This window comes from Thamnophis sirtalis, unplaced genomic scaffold (assembly GCF_051295495.1).
Source record: "Thamnophis sirtalis isolate CommonGarterSnake01/CBP01778 unplaced genomic scaffold, rThaSir2_p1.2 scaffold_5, whole genome shotgun sequence".
In the NCBI taxonomy this organism is placed as follows: domain Eukaryota; kingdom Metazoa; phylum Chordata; class Lepidosauria; order Squamata; family Natricidae; genus Thamnophis; species Thamnophis sirtalis.
Window position 1 is genome coordinate 63,746,791 of NW_028261385.1, and position 13,818 is coordinate 63,760,608.

The 13,818-nt window shown below is 34.0% G+C and overlaps 1 protein-coding gene across 1 annotated transcript in view; it reads left to right on the forward strand.

The window, feature by feature from the left end:
- The window catches only part of FANCC (FA complementation group C), a 60,567-nt gene that overhangs the window by 33,109 nt on the left and 13,640 nt on the right, over positions 1 to 13,818 (forward strand). Inside the window, exons 5-8 of the mRNA XM_087715112.1 lie at positions 4,562 to 4,681; positions 5,736 to 5,800; positions 7,054 to 7,215; positions 8,161 to 8,317. Of these exons, the coding sequence (XP_087571238.1) occupies positions 4,562 to 4,681; positions 5,736 to 5,800; positions 7,054 to 7,215; positions 8,161 to 8,317 (504 nt within the window). The remainder of the gene's footprint in view (positions 1 to 4,561; positions 4,682 to 5,735; positions 5,801 to 7,053; positions 7,216 to 8,160; positions 8,318 to 13,818) is intronic.

A 13,818-nucleotide genomic window follows, 5' to 3' on the forward strand; every position in this document is an offset into this window, starting at 1 on the left:
TATTCCTTTAGTATATTTCTAAATTGGTTTGAAGCCTCTGTTTTATTGTTTTTAAATACATTTTTAATAAATACCGTTTGGCATAAAGTTTGGAATTTTTTTTGTAAGAAATTAAATGCAGAGTTTCTAGTTCTGTAGCAAAATGTGGATGCTTACATACAGATCACACACTCAAAATAAGAATGTTCAGTTCTTCCCAGGCCGGACCATGTAGATTGGATAGCTGCAACACATGAAAGTGATTAAAAGAGGACTGCAAATATAATAATGACAACATGGAGCAGACTACACTATTCAATATTGGAATGCCAGGTTCACTTTAATCATAGTGCTTCCCATAATGTGGGTGGTCATAGTATGCAAAGAATTGTCAGTGCTTTTTTGACTACAGATTGCAGCAGTATAGAACTAGACAAAGTTCCCAAGATCTCTTAACATTTTTTTTTCCAAAGGGTGTTTCCCTCTAACTTGTTTCAGCTCCTCAATTTTTCCAGTAGCTTTTGTACAAGATAGACTTGGGGAAAGAAATGAACCTTTTTGAAATAAACCATCTACTGTCAGTTTACGTTTTCCTCAGGTAACTCTTTCCTCATAATTTTTTAAAATAAGTAACTACTTTTGCCCTTGCAACATTAGCAGTTTATTTTTTAGTAAATGCTATAGAACGATTCATATTTTGCCTGAATGTTTAAAGTCTTGTTATTACTTTACATTTTACAGTGCAAATGAATCGAACAAGAAAAACAGTCTCTGATTTAAATATTAAGGAACTTGTTTCGGTTTTACTCTGAAGCTTCATTTAATTAGTCTAGAAAACATGCATTCTAACACTCCTGGAAGGGCTAAAACTGCATAGTTTTACTGTGTGTGTGTGTGTGTGTGAGAGAGAGAGAGAGAGAGAGAGAGAGAACGAGAAAGAATGTAGTGTGTGTATAATCACACTGATTTGACTTCAGAATAATGAAACTGCAAGTCAGAATGGTGTGATAATGTAATAGCAAACATTTTAGAATTGGATTGGGGAACAGAGATTCACATTTTCTGTCAGTTATGAAAATTCTCTGAAGGTGTTTGGTCCAGTCATAATATTTCTACTCAGTTTACCTTACAGGCTTGTTGAGAGATAAATTTTGTGAGGAGACACTACTATATATGCTACCCTGAGCTCCCTGAAGAAATATGGGCTATAAATCTATAAAATAGAATGAATAAATAGATAACATCTGGTGTCTAGTGCAGAGCAGCAGCTGAGAGTATTTGTGTTGATAGGTTTGCATGTTTTTGTTCACAAATCCTTGAATATTTCTTGTCCATGTTGTACAAAACAAAACAAAAAAACAAAAATCCTGAAATTAAGGGGGTCTGGAATGGAATAAAATCTGATCAAATGGAAGTCTTATCTCTCAAGAATCTAAATAATTGCTCATGAGGTCACTCCAGCTGAATGTCTGGCTTCAAAAACTTTTAAATAACATCCAGACTACAAACCTGAGTATGAAATTGTCATTGCAGGAAGCCATGGGGTCTGTCCTCTCCACAAATCACTGTTTAAATTTAAAAAAAAAACTACATCATGGTTTTGCCTCTTAAAATAGGGAGAAAGAAGAATACTAAGAAAAAATAAGAGAATGAAGAAAAGAGAAAGCAAATGAATGACACAATCCATTAATCAGTTGGTTATCCACAATCCATTAATCAGTTCAGCATCAAACACAGCACTACTTTCACAGATATTTCATTAAAAAAGTTGTTTTTTTTACCTTTTTCAGGCCAATTATAGTGCAATAGAAACAAAAATTGAAAATAATTTATTGTTTTGGCAGGAAATCTTAAATTGTTAAATTGTTTCAGATATTTGGATTGTGGGATCAGAAATAAAATTCAGAACAAACCCTTCATTAAAAATTTAACCATAGAAGAAAACCAATACAAAAAATAGTAAGATTACTTTGTTAGCTCCAGTGTAGCTCTGGTCACAAAACAGAGCAGTTGTTAAGCAAGGACTGCCTATAGGCTAATCAAAAGATGACAAGGAAGTGAGTCACTTACTTCCACACCTTTTGATCCAGGAAAGGATGCAATTGTTTCATTGGCTGAAAGCTCTCCTCCTCATGCCCCCTATTTGCTGCTTTAGCAGGAGCCTTTTTATTGTGTAGATGCTGCATTGGGTGAAGGACAGTGCCAGAACAATAGATGGAATATCCATGAAGTCATGCAGCATCCATGCATATTATCTTTCATGACTTCTTGCCTTTCATGTAAATGCAATCAATTTTGTCCCCAGAATGCCTCTCAACCTGCCTCAACAGCCGCTGAGCAGCTCATACCTGATACATTCTGCTCAAAAATGTTAAATGAATTTCAAGCAATTCAAAGGATTATCTGCAGATTGTTTCCATTTCTGACTTGCTGTCAAGAACAAAAAAAAACTTTTAACCTGAAAGAGGAGGAGGAGAAGTACTACTACTACTACTACTACTACTACTACTACTACTACTACTACTACTGATTATAGAGACCCCACCCTGGGAAATACAAGAAATCTCTGATTTACTTCTTTAGTAGTTCTGAACAGCACACAAAACAAGAGTATTTATGGATCACAGACACTCCCTTACTCAGTAAAACAACTTCTTTTTATGCTTGAAATGCTACAGGGATAAAAGAATCCTAGGAAACAAGTCAAACCAACAACTTCAAACATGCCTTTGAAGCTAAATGCACCCATGGACTGTATCAACAGTTCATAAGAGCGTAAAGGGTATGCACGTGCACACATATTTAACAATATAAAGCATTGTGTGTGTGTGTGAATTTTTAATGACCTATGAAATCTCCATAAGCAAGAAGGCACGAGAGTGCAGGGCAATATAGTTATGAATAAATGATACAGCAACATAAAAAACTCTTAAGAGTCAATTAACCAGAGTTACTCCTTGTTTCTGAAATGCACTCAAAAGTAAAAAAAATCACAGGAGAACCAACCAGATCAGAGCAAGCCATCAACCCAGATGTTTATGTGGAAAGGGTAATAATAATAATTGAATTACTTTGATGATGTCGTACTGAATTTGTGTCCATGTGCACTCTGAGTTCTCTTTTATTCTGTTGATTGTGTAGCTGGTGTCTTTGAAGATGAAGACATCATCTTCAAAGACACAAGCTATACAGTGAACAGAATGCATATGCACACACACACACACAGAATCTCAGCAGAAGCCAAAATTATGTATACATTCACCGAAGTCGCAAACAAAAACAGCATGTTCAGTCAAAATATTTGTAGGTAGTCCTTAATTCATGACCATTCATTCATCAATCATTCTAAATTATGATGACACTGAATGAGGGGGATCTTTCCAGACAGCTTGTTTCTGCCACTTTTTCTCCCAAGCAGCCCCACTACATACACTACGCTAGTATAAAATCCTAGGGATCTTGTATTCCTTAGCAAACGCCCCATGACCAGCTATACTCCATAATGCACACTCACCTGCAACCATGACCCGTGCCAACCATAGGCAGGTCCCCAGCGCCAGCTATTCTTCCTAATGCTTCTCCTGCAGCAGACTCACACATAATTCCTGCATTCCCTACCTGAGACTCCCACATTTTTCTGCTTAATAGTCTGGCAACTAAGATAGCTGGGATTGCCATCACTAAGCAGTACAGTCACATTATGTCACCTTTATAACCGGGCTGCTTAGAGATGGCAATCCTGGTTGTAGTTGCTCATGTATGTGAAATTAAGGAAAGGAGTGATATTACCTCCAGCATTCCACTTATACCACGTGACAGGGTGAGCTCTTGCCCCAGCTCCTGCCAACCTAGCATGCAAATTCAAGTAGATAAATAGGTACCACTTTGGTAGGAAAGTAACTGTTCCATGTGTGGGTAATTTATATTTCACATTTAAATAAACACAATTTTTCCATACTGAATAATGGATTTTGCTATAGAATTAACAAATTACTTAATTGACTTTATCTATTTATCAGATTTGTACATTGCCATTTAACTTTTTGTCACTATGATGTTAAAAATTCAAACATTTAAAAATTATTGTAGTTTTTACAGGTATGCCGCTAGGTGGCAGTAAAACAACTATTCTATAGAAGATAGATACTTTATAATTGTCAAGTACATCTATTAAGTACCATATTTAACCTGCCAAACTAATATTCCACCAAAAAATATATCAGAATAAACAAGAGTTGGATGTTGCTATTTTCCATTTTTATTAATGATTTTCTTTTGTACAGTATCTTTTAAAAGCATTTTCTCTACTTTTATTCTTTATGGCAAAAGTGTATATTAGTCTGAATCACCGAATCAGTTCAAAGCAGGTAACTTATTACTGAATGTATGGATATTTGGGCTGGTTTCTTTCAGTTGATTCCTGTTTTCTATTAAGTCAAACGTGTCTTTTTATATGTTAGATAAAGAGGTCACATTATTGTAATTATTGTTACTTGTTATCCTTTCCCCATTTTCACATAAGATATATTTTGGTGGAATATATCTATTTTAATTATTTCTTCTATTGACATGTTCCTTCTAGAAGTCATTGTGCCATCTGCTGACATTTTGTGGACTGGGAAATCATGATGCTGATGTTAATAAGTTTATTTCAACTCTTGGCTTCACATCAGTAGATTACTACTCTAAACTCATTGAAAATGTGAGTATTTTGTATAAGTTGGCAATTTGGTAACGTGAAAGTTCATTTACCTCTGATTTTGACACTTGTAGAAAGGAGCTACCATCTTCCTCCAAGTTGTCAGGCATCTATAGTATTGGCAGTTGTCATTAATTCTCATGAACAACATGAAGTACAAATTCCTACAAGTTTATGAAATGGAGGAATGTGGCTGCTTTGACTTACCACATAAAAGATCAGCCAGCAGTTCCTATCTAGCAAAGAGCTGGTTTGCTAAATATGTCTGATAATAGCTGTCTCTTTGTAAAGAATATAATGGGAATGATTGTAGAGCAAGTTCTTTATTTCCACTCCAGTTTTTCTTGCCTAGAGGGTAATTTCTGTAGCCAAAATGAGAAAGGCCAAGACAAAGCAATGAATGGAACCAGAATGAAAACCAAATTGGATTTAACGTGGTTTTAAACCATGCACAGTTTCTCTATTTTCTATATATAGTTAGCTTTTTATTCTTGTTTTCTGGTGAACCACTTAAATATGTAAATACTGAAGATTGATATAGCCCATCAAAACAAATATACCGTATTATTACATGATTAATAGTCATAATAGTAATAATGAAATTAGATGTAAATATTGCATCCAGGACTTAATAACAAAAACTTGGAATGGATATCTTCATAGGACACTGTTAGAACTAGAATTTAAAGAGAAAACAAAAGGTAGCTTTCATTCTTAAAAGAAAAAGATATTTTTCTCTAGTTACCGTAACAGTAAATAAAGTATGTTTAAATACTTGGAATATTTCAGTCTGCCTTTTCAATCAAACTTTGTTCCTGAACATTGGTTTATTTTAATTGGATTAAATTTACGGAAGCTTGTATATTTTGAATTGTTTCATTGACATAAAATAAATTTGGAGAAATTATTTTCACATCTTTCAGTCCATAGGCCTCAACAAATTGATTGTTCATTCACCTCGAAGTGCAAATTCAACAGGGAGAAAATATCACTGATGTAATCATTACTGGATGATTTCCTATATTACTTTAAGTTGATAATTACATTTATTTAACAGATAGTCTCATCATTAGTGATGGAACTCGGCAGAACCCAGGTTAATGGATTTAACAGTCAAGAAAAGTAGGTATTAATATTAGCATAACTACGTAACTAGTGTGGAAAAAAATCTATGGAAAGATACTTACTAACATTATGTGGACATATTCCAAACTATGCATAAGCATGGTTTTATTGAGAAACACATTATTTATAGAAATGATCTATGTTACAAATAATGTAAAAACAGAGCTAAAAGAAAGTCCTCAAACTACTTTGTGGTCCTAGGTTTGTTTGGTTTTTTTTTACCAATTTTATCATTGGAAAGGTAAATATAGCTTTGTCATTTGGACCTTTATCTCCCGGTTTCAGATGGGTTGTCTGTCCAGATGTTTTTTGGGTTTTTTTTAATATGTAGTAGTGCCTATGTGGCATGTCCGGACCCATACTTAAATGTTTTCAGAGTTGGTGGCATTATAGAACATATGGCCAACAATTTTTTGAGAGTTTCAATAGTTTTTTGACAGCTATATTGGACTAAAATTCTTATTTTTCCCTATTTTGAATGTTTCTAGTTAGGTCGGCCTTTTACTAGCAGGAAAAGATTGAAGTTTAGAGCTCACTAAATAAGTTTATTGCAGTCATGAACCAGCCTAAGTGAATTGGTATTCAAATACTGAAAACTAAATTAACACTATCAAGCTAAATAGGAAAGGTATATACAAACAAAGCATTTTGTCTAAAAGACAGTATTAAATTGTAAAAATGTTAGGGTGCTTGCTCAGGCTACACATGTAAGACAAAGCAGAAAAGAGATTAAAAATGAGCAATCCTATAAACTTTAAAATACCGGTAGCAACATTAAGTTCAAATACAAAAAATGCTGATAGATAAAACAATAAAATTATCCAAAAGGGATTTCAGGATTATAAATTTAATTTACAGACCCTTGTCAAACCTGAGAATATAGTACAAGAGCTGACATGGCATATATACACCGAAGTATAAAAAAAGAAGTTAAAAAGTAACCAATGGTTAATGCCAAGCCTGAAACAATTCTGTCTCTCTATATTGAGGCAGGTTCATTTGCTCTTAGTTTGCCTGGTTTTGCACACTGCCACACAAAACCGGGAATCCTTGTGAAGAGCTTAGTACATAAGGACTTGTTATATGCCATTCGTTTGTCATTTTGTAAATGGAACTTCTTGGCAATCTGTATTTTATGAACAATTAAAGTATTTAAAAAAATATATGTTTATATCCTGCCCAAACTCCCAGTGACTGGGCAGTTAAAATGTTTCTTCATCTATGTAACAGATATAATTTTGTTCCTGCAGCATCTCTTGTCGAGTAACCTCCATGTCTCTTCTCTGCATACCTCTTATAACTCTGCCTGATATAAAACCACTTCTTGAAGCTCTCCTTAACTATCATGATCAGGGACCACAAGAAGTGCTTCACTCTCAGTTTTTAGAAGCAGTGAATGAGGCTATACTACAGTAAGTAGACTCCAAAATAAGAGAATTTTCTTGTCTAGTAACAAGAATGCTAATTCAATAACTCTGTATGTTGAAAATTAATTTGATATATCTGTGCTGAACTAAGAATTTATTGCAATCTATTAATAGTTTATGAACACGTTTTCAGACATGGGTTTTGCTTATTTTTTCATAAATTATCTTGATTATTCCCTCATTTGATGAGCTTTTGTGCATTCTGTAATTGATGCAAATGTTGGAAATCTGTTCTACAGATGGATTTCATTTTGTAAATTGAAAAAGAATGTGTTTTATTTGTAAAATAACTTGTTTGCCACTGCTATGATGTTTTTTGTAATGATAATCCAGATGTTACCTTTGAAAAATGTCAGCCTTACATAAAATATTAGTATTATCCATATATTCAGCAGAGATAAGTGGCTTTTGACCACTTACAGTAACATGCTGCATGTATTTTCTTTTCCCAGGAAAAAGTAGAAATCTCTATATCACATACGATAAATACCAAATTCACATTTTATTTTAGATTTTGTTCACAGTTAAATAGAATTATTGTTTTGCACACCTATTTTTAAGGTTCTTCAATGTAGGATCTTCCAGGGTGTTAAACTAAACGTAGCATTATCACCAGCCAGCATGATCAGTGGCTCCACTCCCTGGGTATGGTAGAAGCAATTATCAAATATATTTGGAGGACTCCATGATTATTTACTATTGCTCTAAAATGATTAGTTCCTCCTCCTGTTTTTCTTTCACAGCTTATCTCTTTGGTTAATGGGGAATGTAGTAGTTCAAAAATAGTAGTTCAAAAATATCACTTGTAGCAAAGAATACTAAAAGAACATTTTTCTTTGGACACAGAGATAAAAATAGGAAGAAAGACAAGAATTGCACAACACGTTAGTGAAATATATACAGAAATCTCAACTCCTGTTTTTAATATAGGAAAAATATCTCATTATCTGAAACTGCTGTCCTGCAATTATGGCTTCGTCACCTTCCTAGTCTGGAGAAGGCAATACTACAAAATATTGAACAATTAATATCCAGTCAAACAAGATCAATGCAAGAGATGGCATGTGTGATAAAAGATTCGTTATTGGTGAGTATAGTCTGCGACAAGTATTGGAAACTCAACAAGTAGGATCGAGAGCACTTACCACCTCTCCAGTCAACGTTGCATTCCCCCATTATTATAACTTCAACTTCTTTGTGTTCAAAAGACACTGAAGTGTTTCACAAATTCACAGATTCTCTTATCTTTAGGCACAAGCTATCTATAAATTTGCATCTCCTCTCTATAGTTTTGTTGACCAATTTATATAAATTCCGGTGAGCTATGCTATTGAACATTGTGGCAGTTTTAATCTGGAGTTGCAGTTGTTATTGGTAAAGATGTCAGGATAGAATTCTCAATTGCATCTTATTTCAATTCTTAAGAACCCAATGTCATTGTAAGTAAATCTTACAATAAACTTTAACAGAGAAAGGAAAACTCAAACCCTAACTGGCTAATCCTAGAATTTAGTCGATTTTGAGAGGCAGACACCAAAATCTAGTTCATCTAATTAAAGGGAAAACATGGAAAGGGGAGTAGATTGGAAGTAAGGAATCTCTTATACTTTCTCAGGAAATTAATCTCCCCTTCTTTCCCTTCATTGTTTTCTCATACTATTCTTGCTAATAGTTTAATAAATTATTGTTGCCAAACATTCTTCTACCTGAGTGGTCAAATGTACCATATGTTCTAAGCCAATCATAAAACGTCCTTGGGAGAAAAACCACAATTCTTTGTGCTTTTCAGTGCAAACAGCATTATAAACAACGAGCCTTATAACATCAAAGCAACTAGATTATTCTAAACTTAAACAGATCTCCCATTTTGCCTTAGTCAATTTCGTTGTATTTAAGTACAATGACAATAAAGATTATACTTATACTTAGTCCCTAAATACATATTTGAAGAACGATGCTTATAAAAATGTCTAAATATTAAATATCAGGATTTGTCTCATATCTGGTGGGGGAACAGTCAGGAGAGAAGGATACCTTTTCAAATAAAATAAAATTGTATAATTAAAGCAGTATGAATGTGATATATTGTTAAACATATCCAGAAAGACAGAATAGTAAGTAACGATTCTGAAAAGTTTCTGTATTCTAAAATGATTATATGACATTATATGTTGCTGTATGGTTGAGATTTATGATAAATAACAATTGAATTAATTTTATATAGATATTTTTACATGTAATAAATCTTTTCTTGTTAATTAATTGGAAGGTTATTACTTTTTAATTTTTTTAATTACTGAAACATATTTAAGATTTGCTTTTCACTGTTTGAGCGTTATTTAATGTGCTTTCCTTCCTTTTGTATTCCATCATTTTAACAATTATAAAACAAAAAAACAGAAAGAACAAAGCTTATAATTGAAATTAAAATGATTTAATATGAAAACATGACTAAGCCAATAATTGATACTATGTAAATGTTTTAGAATGTATTTTAAGTTGCCTAAGTGATATAGCAAAGGTTATTCCTTAGTGTTTCGCAAGATGCCACACTAAACTATTTCAAAGCAACAACTTTTCAAATCTGTACTTGGTAGTGAAACATTGCTAAGTTTTATTATTGAAGAAATATAATACGCAACACTTTAAAGTTAGAGTTCTAAATGTAATTAAAGTGTGATGGTCTAGTAACTTCTGGTTTATACTGTGTGCTGCTCTTATCTTTCCATCCTTTTGGAAAGAGTGAAACTGATAATGAAAATTCTCTAGTTACCAAAAACTGCAAAAACTAATGGTAAGTGTCACATGCATTGCACATGGAACATCTAACCTATAAATATTAATTTTCCTGTGAGGAGTTGGTCACCCAATATCTTTTAATTGATTGACAGTGGACACCTAAAACAGTGATTTATTCACTTTGCATTGTGTGAATATCTTGCCAACAACCAGGGAAAAGATGCGATTTTGTGTGTGATGCTGTGAACAGTTAATTTGGTGTGTTAGAGCCATTCACACAAGATGCCTGTTCATAAGCATCACATCTGTAACTGAATTGAGATTTTTAAAAAAGTGTTCTTCTGAACCCATAGTTCTTCTGTGTATGATTGAAAAAACTTGACTCTCAGTCCCACACTTGCTGATAATAACTACTGAGTTAGCTTTTAGCTTGATTTCCCAGTTAATTTCTTTTAAGTACAAAAGGGCTAAGTTTGGGTTCACCAAACACCTTTAGCTCCTGTTCTCTAAGACTGTGAGAAAAATTAGATTTAGAAATTGAAACTTGAGAGAAAATCTGTGACAAATATGAATTGCACCATCTTTGGAATTATTTACTGATATTATTATTGGGAATCAATTAGTGAATGATTAGTCAATTAGAGATGAAGCAGTAGCTGTAATAAAGGATTAGGAAGAATAACAAAATAGAACAACAAAGTTGTAAGGGACCTTGGGGGTCTTCTAGTCCAACTTTCTGCTCAAGCAGAAACCCTATACCATTTCGGACAAATGGTTGTCCAATCTCTTCTTAAAAACCTGCAACTTCTGGAGGCAAATTGTTCCATTGATTCATTGTTCAAACTATCAGGAAATTTCTCCTTGGTTCTAGTTTGGTTCTTTCCTTGATTGGTTTCCATCCCTTGCTTCTTGTCCTGTCTTCAAGTGCTTTGCAGAATAGGTTGACCCCCCTCTTCTTTGTGGAAGCCACTGAGATATTGGAACACTGCTATCATGTTACACCTAGTCCTTCTTTTCATTAAACCAGACATACCCAATTCCTGCAACCATTCTTCAGATATTTAATTTTAACTTCCAGTCCTTAATCATCTTTGTTGGTTTTTGCACTCTTTCTAGAGTTTCAACATCTTTTTTATATCGTGGTGGCTAAAACTGAATGCAGTATTCCAAGTGTAGCCTTTCCAAGGCATTATAAAGTGGTATTAACACTTCACATGATCTTGATTATATCTCTCTGTTAATGCAGCCTATGAACGTGTTGGCTTTTTTTGGTAGCTGCAGCACACTGCTGGCTTATATTTAAAGATTGCCAATTAGGACTTTCAAGATCTCTCTACCAGTTACCACTCTCCACCTTAATAGTGGTGAAGAAAACCTTTTGAGCTACCACATTTCCAAAAGGTCCTGGGATTTTAAAGGCATATTTATTGTAGATACAGGCAGTCCTCGACTTGCAATCAAAATTCAGCCCAAAATTTATGTTCTAAGTGAGACAGTTGTTAAGTGAATTTTGCCCCATTTTATGAGTTTTCTTGCCATGGTTGTTAAATGAATCACTGCAGTTGTTAGTGACACGGTTGTTAAGTGAATCTGGTTTTCCCATTGCCTTTGCGTGTCAAAAATTTGCAAAAGGTGATCACAAGACCCTGGGACGTCGTAAATATGTGTTGGTTGCCAAGCATCCAAATTCTGATCAGATGACCATGGGGATGCTCCAGCGGATGTAAGTTTAAAATCCAATCATAAGTCACTTTTTTCAGTGCTGAACATCTTTGAATGTTCACTAAACAAACTGTTGTAAATCAAGTATTACCTGTAATAAAATTACTTCAGTAGCAATAGTTATGCTATTCAAAGTTCAGAGTTATTTACTGAAACACTTGCCACTTTTGGCTCATCAATACATTTGGCCATTCTTTCCCTCCTAATTCCTGTTTCTGGAAAAGAATTGATTGGGCATAATGCCATTAGGTCTTCACAAAAGGTATTTGGAGATAGGAACAAAATCCTATATTTGCTAGCTAATTATATCCCAGATGATCATGGGCATTTCTCCTGGCTATTTGCTTGTGCCTACAGTACATAAGAAGTAAAGGTGCTCTTTAGTTGCCTCCTGGTGACTACATCATTGCAATTGTCTTGATATTATTAAAAAGTTGCCATTTTCCCATTATATATTTTTTACTTCCCATTCTAGCTAGCAACTCAGATTTTCCCAGGTGGTCCTGTATCTAAATAAAAGGAAGGCCAGCCCTCTTCAACTTCAGAGATTAGCCAAAGTTGGTAGAGTGCAAATAAGATTGGAAACTGACAAAAATAAATAAAACAAAACCTCCCAGATTTTGATGGGCTTAAGTCACTTTAAATGCAGTCAGATTTTGGCTGCTTTTGAACTCTAGTACACTAATTCATTCTATATTGCGAAAGCAATTTTCTGCTTTCAGTTTAGCCTATAAACATTCAGGATATTCTTAGCCAAAGTCTTTAGTCTTTTTTTGTTAGAGCCTAAATGGCAGCAAGGCTTAAGTTCTTTTGAAGGAATGTTATAAAATGCCAAAACTGCATGAGAAAAATTCAGTTAATCACATAGAATTGCTAGATTCAAGTTCTAAGCATTTCATATTTTCAGAGCATGTAAAATTATTCAGAGACAGCTTTCATATCACTAAGTTTGGTTTTGCTCAGACACTCAGAACAATGTTTTAGTTACACAGGAACAATTAAGTAGCTTGTTTCCAGAAACAGTAATTTATTTTAAAATGTCCATTGACCTTCGTATCTAAACAGGATTTGAATTGCCATTTCTTTTTGTGCTGCAATTACTTGGGTTTTTTTTAATTCATTGTGTTGAATTCTAGCATTCTTTTATTTTTTTAAGAAATGCTACTCTTGCAAAAAAGCATTAAAAAGGAAGACAACTAGCACCGTCAGCAGTCTTGAAGACTGTGGTAAATAAAATTGTATACTCTATTTTAAAAATACTTATCCTTAATGACCTGAAAATCAAATCACCTGCCCATTCTCCTATGTGTGTGTGTGTGTGTGTGTGTGTGTGTGTGTGTGTGTGTGTGTGTGTGTGTGTGTATGTATGTATAACAGAGCAATTTGTAGAATAAATACTTTTTTGACTAAGTATATCCATCTATCTTCTTTGAAATGATAAAAAATTGAAATGTATATACAAATATGAGAAAAGTTGTACATACAAATATGAGAAAAATAGCTGTGAATTCCTATGAACACTAGGTGGCACAAGTTTAATATGAGAAATAAAATAGTATGGGAGAAAATTAAAGACACAGAAAAAGGTGCCATCTAATCCTTCCAGTATGATAGTGACATTTAAGGATAAATGAACCAATTTTTTAGAATAAGGATGTTCTTCTAACATACATTACAATATTATAAATATATCCAGGAAATGTATAGCTTTATCTATTACTCATGTTGTAGTATTTTTTAGAGAAACATTAAAAGTTTTCCAATTTTTTATAGCTAGATGCTGTAATTAAGCTAAGAAAACCTAGGATCAGGTACTCATGAAATAGGAGGATAATAATGGCTTAGAAAACAGTAATATTGGTTTCATAATAATAGCTCCATTTAAAAGTAGTCTCTCCTAAAAAAAATAGAAATTGGAAATTGCACACATCTAGGTGCCTAGAGCACCTGTGGAGGTCCGATAGGTCCGAGTCGAGCCGGGCACTGTTGACATCTTGCACCAAGGAGTATATTCGGGCTCTAAGAACAGCCAAAAGATCACACATTGCCTCCTTGGTAGCGTCCGCCGAGTCCCGCCCAGCCGCCCTGTTTAGGATAACCCACTCCCTCCTAAATAGGAGGGAGACG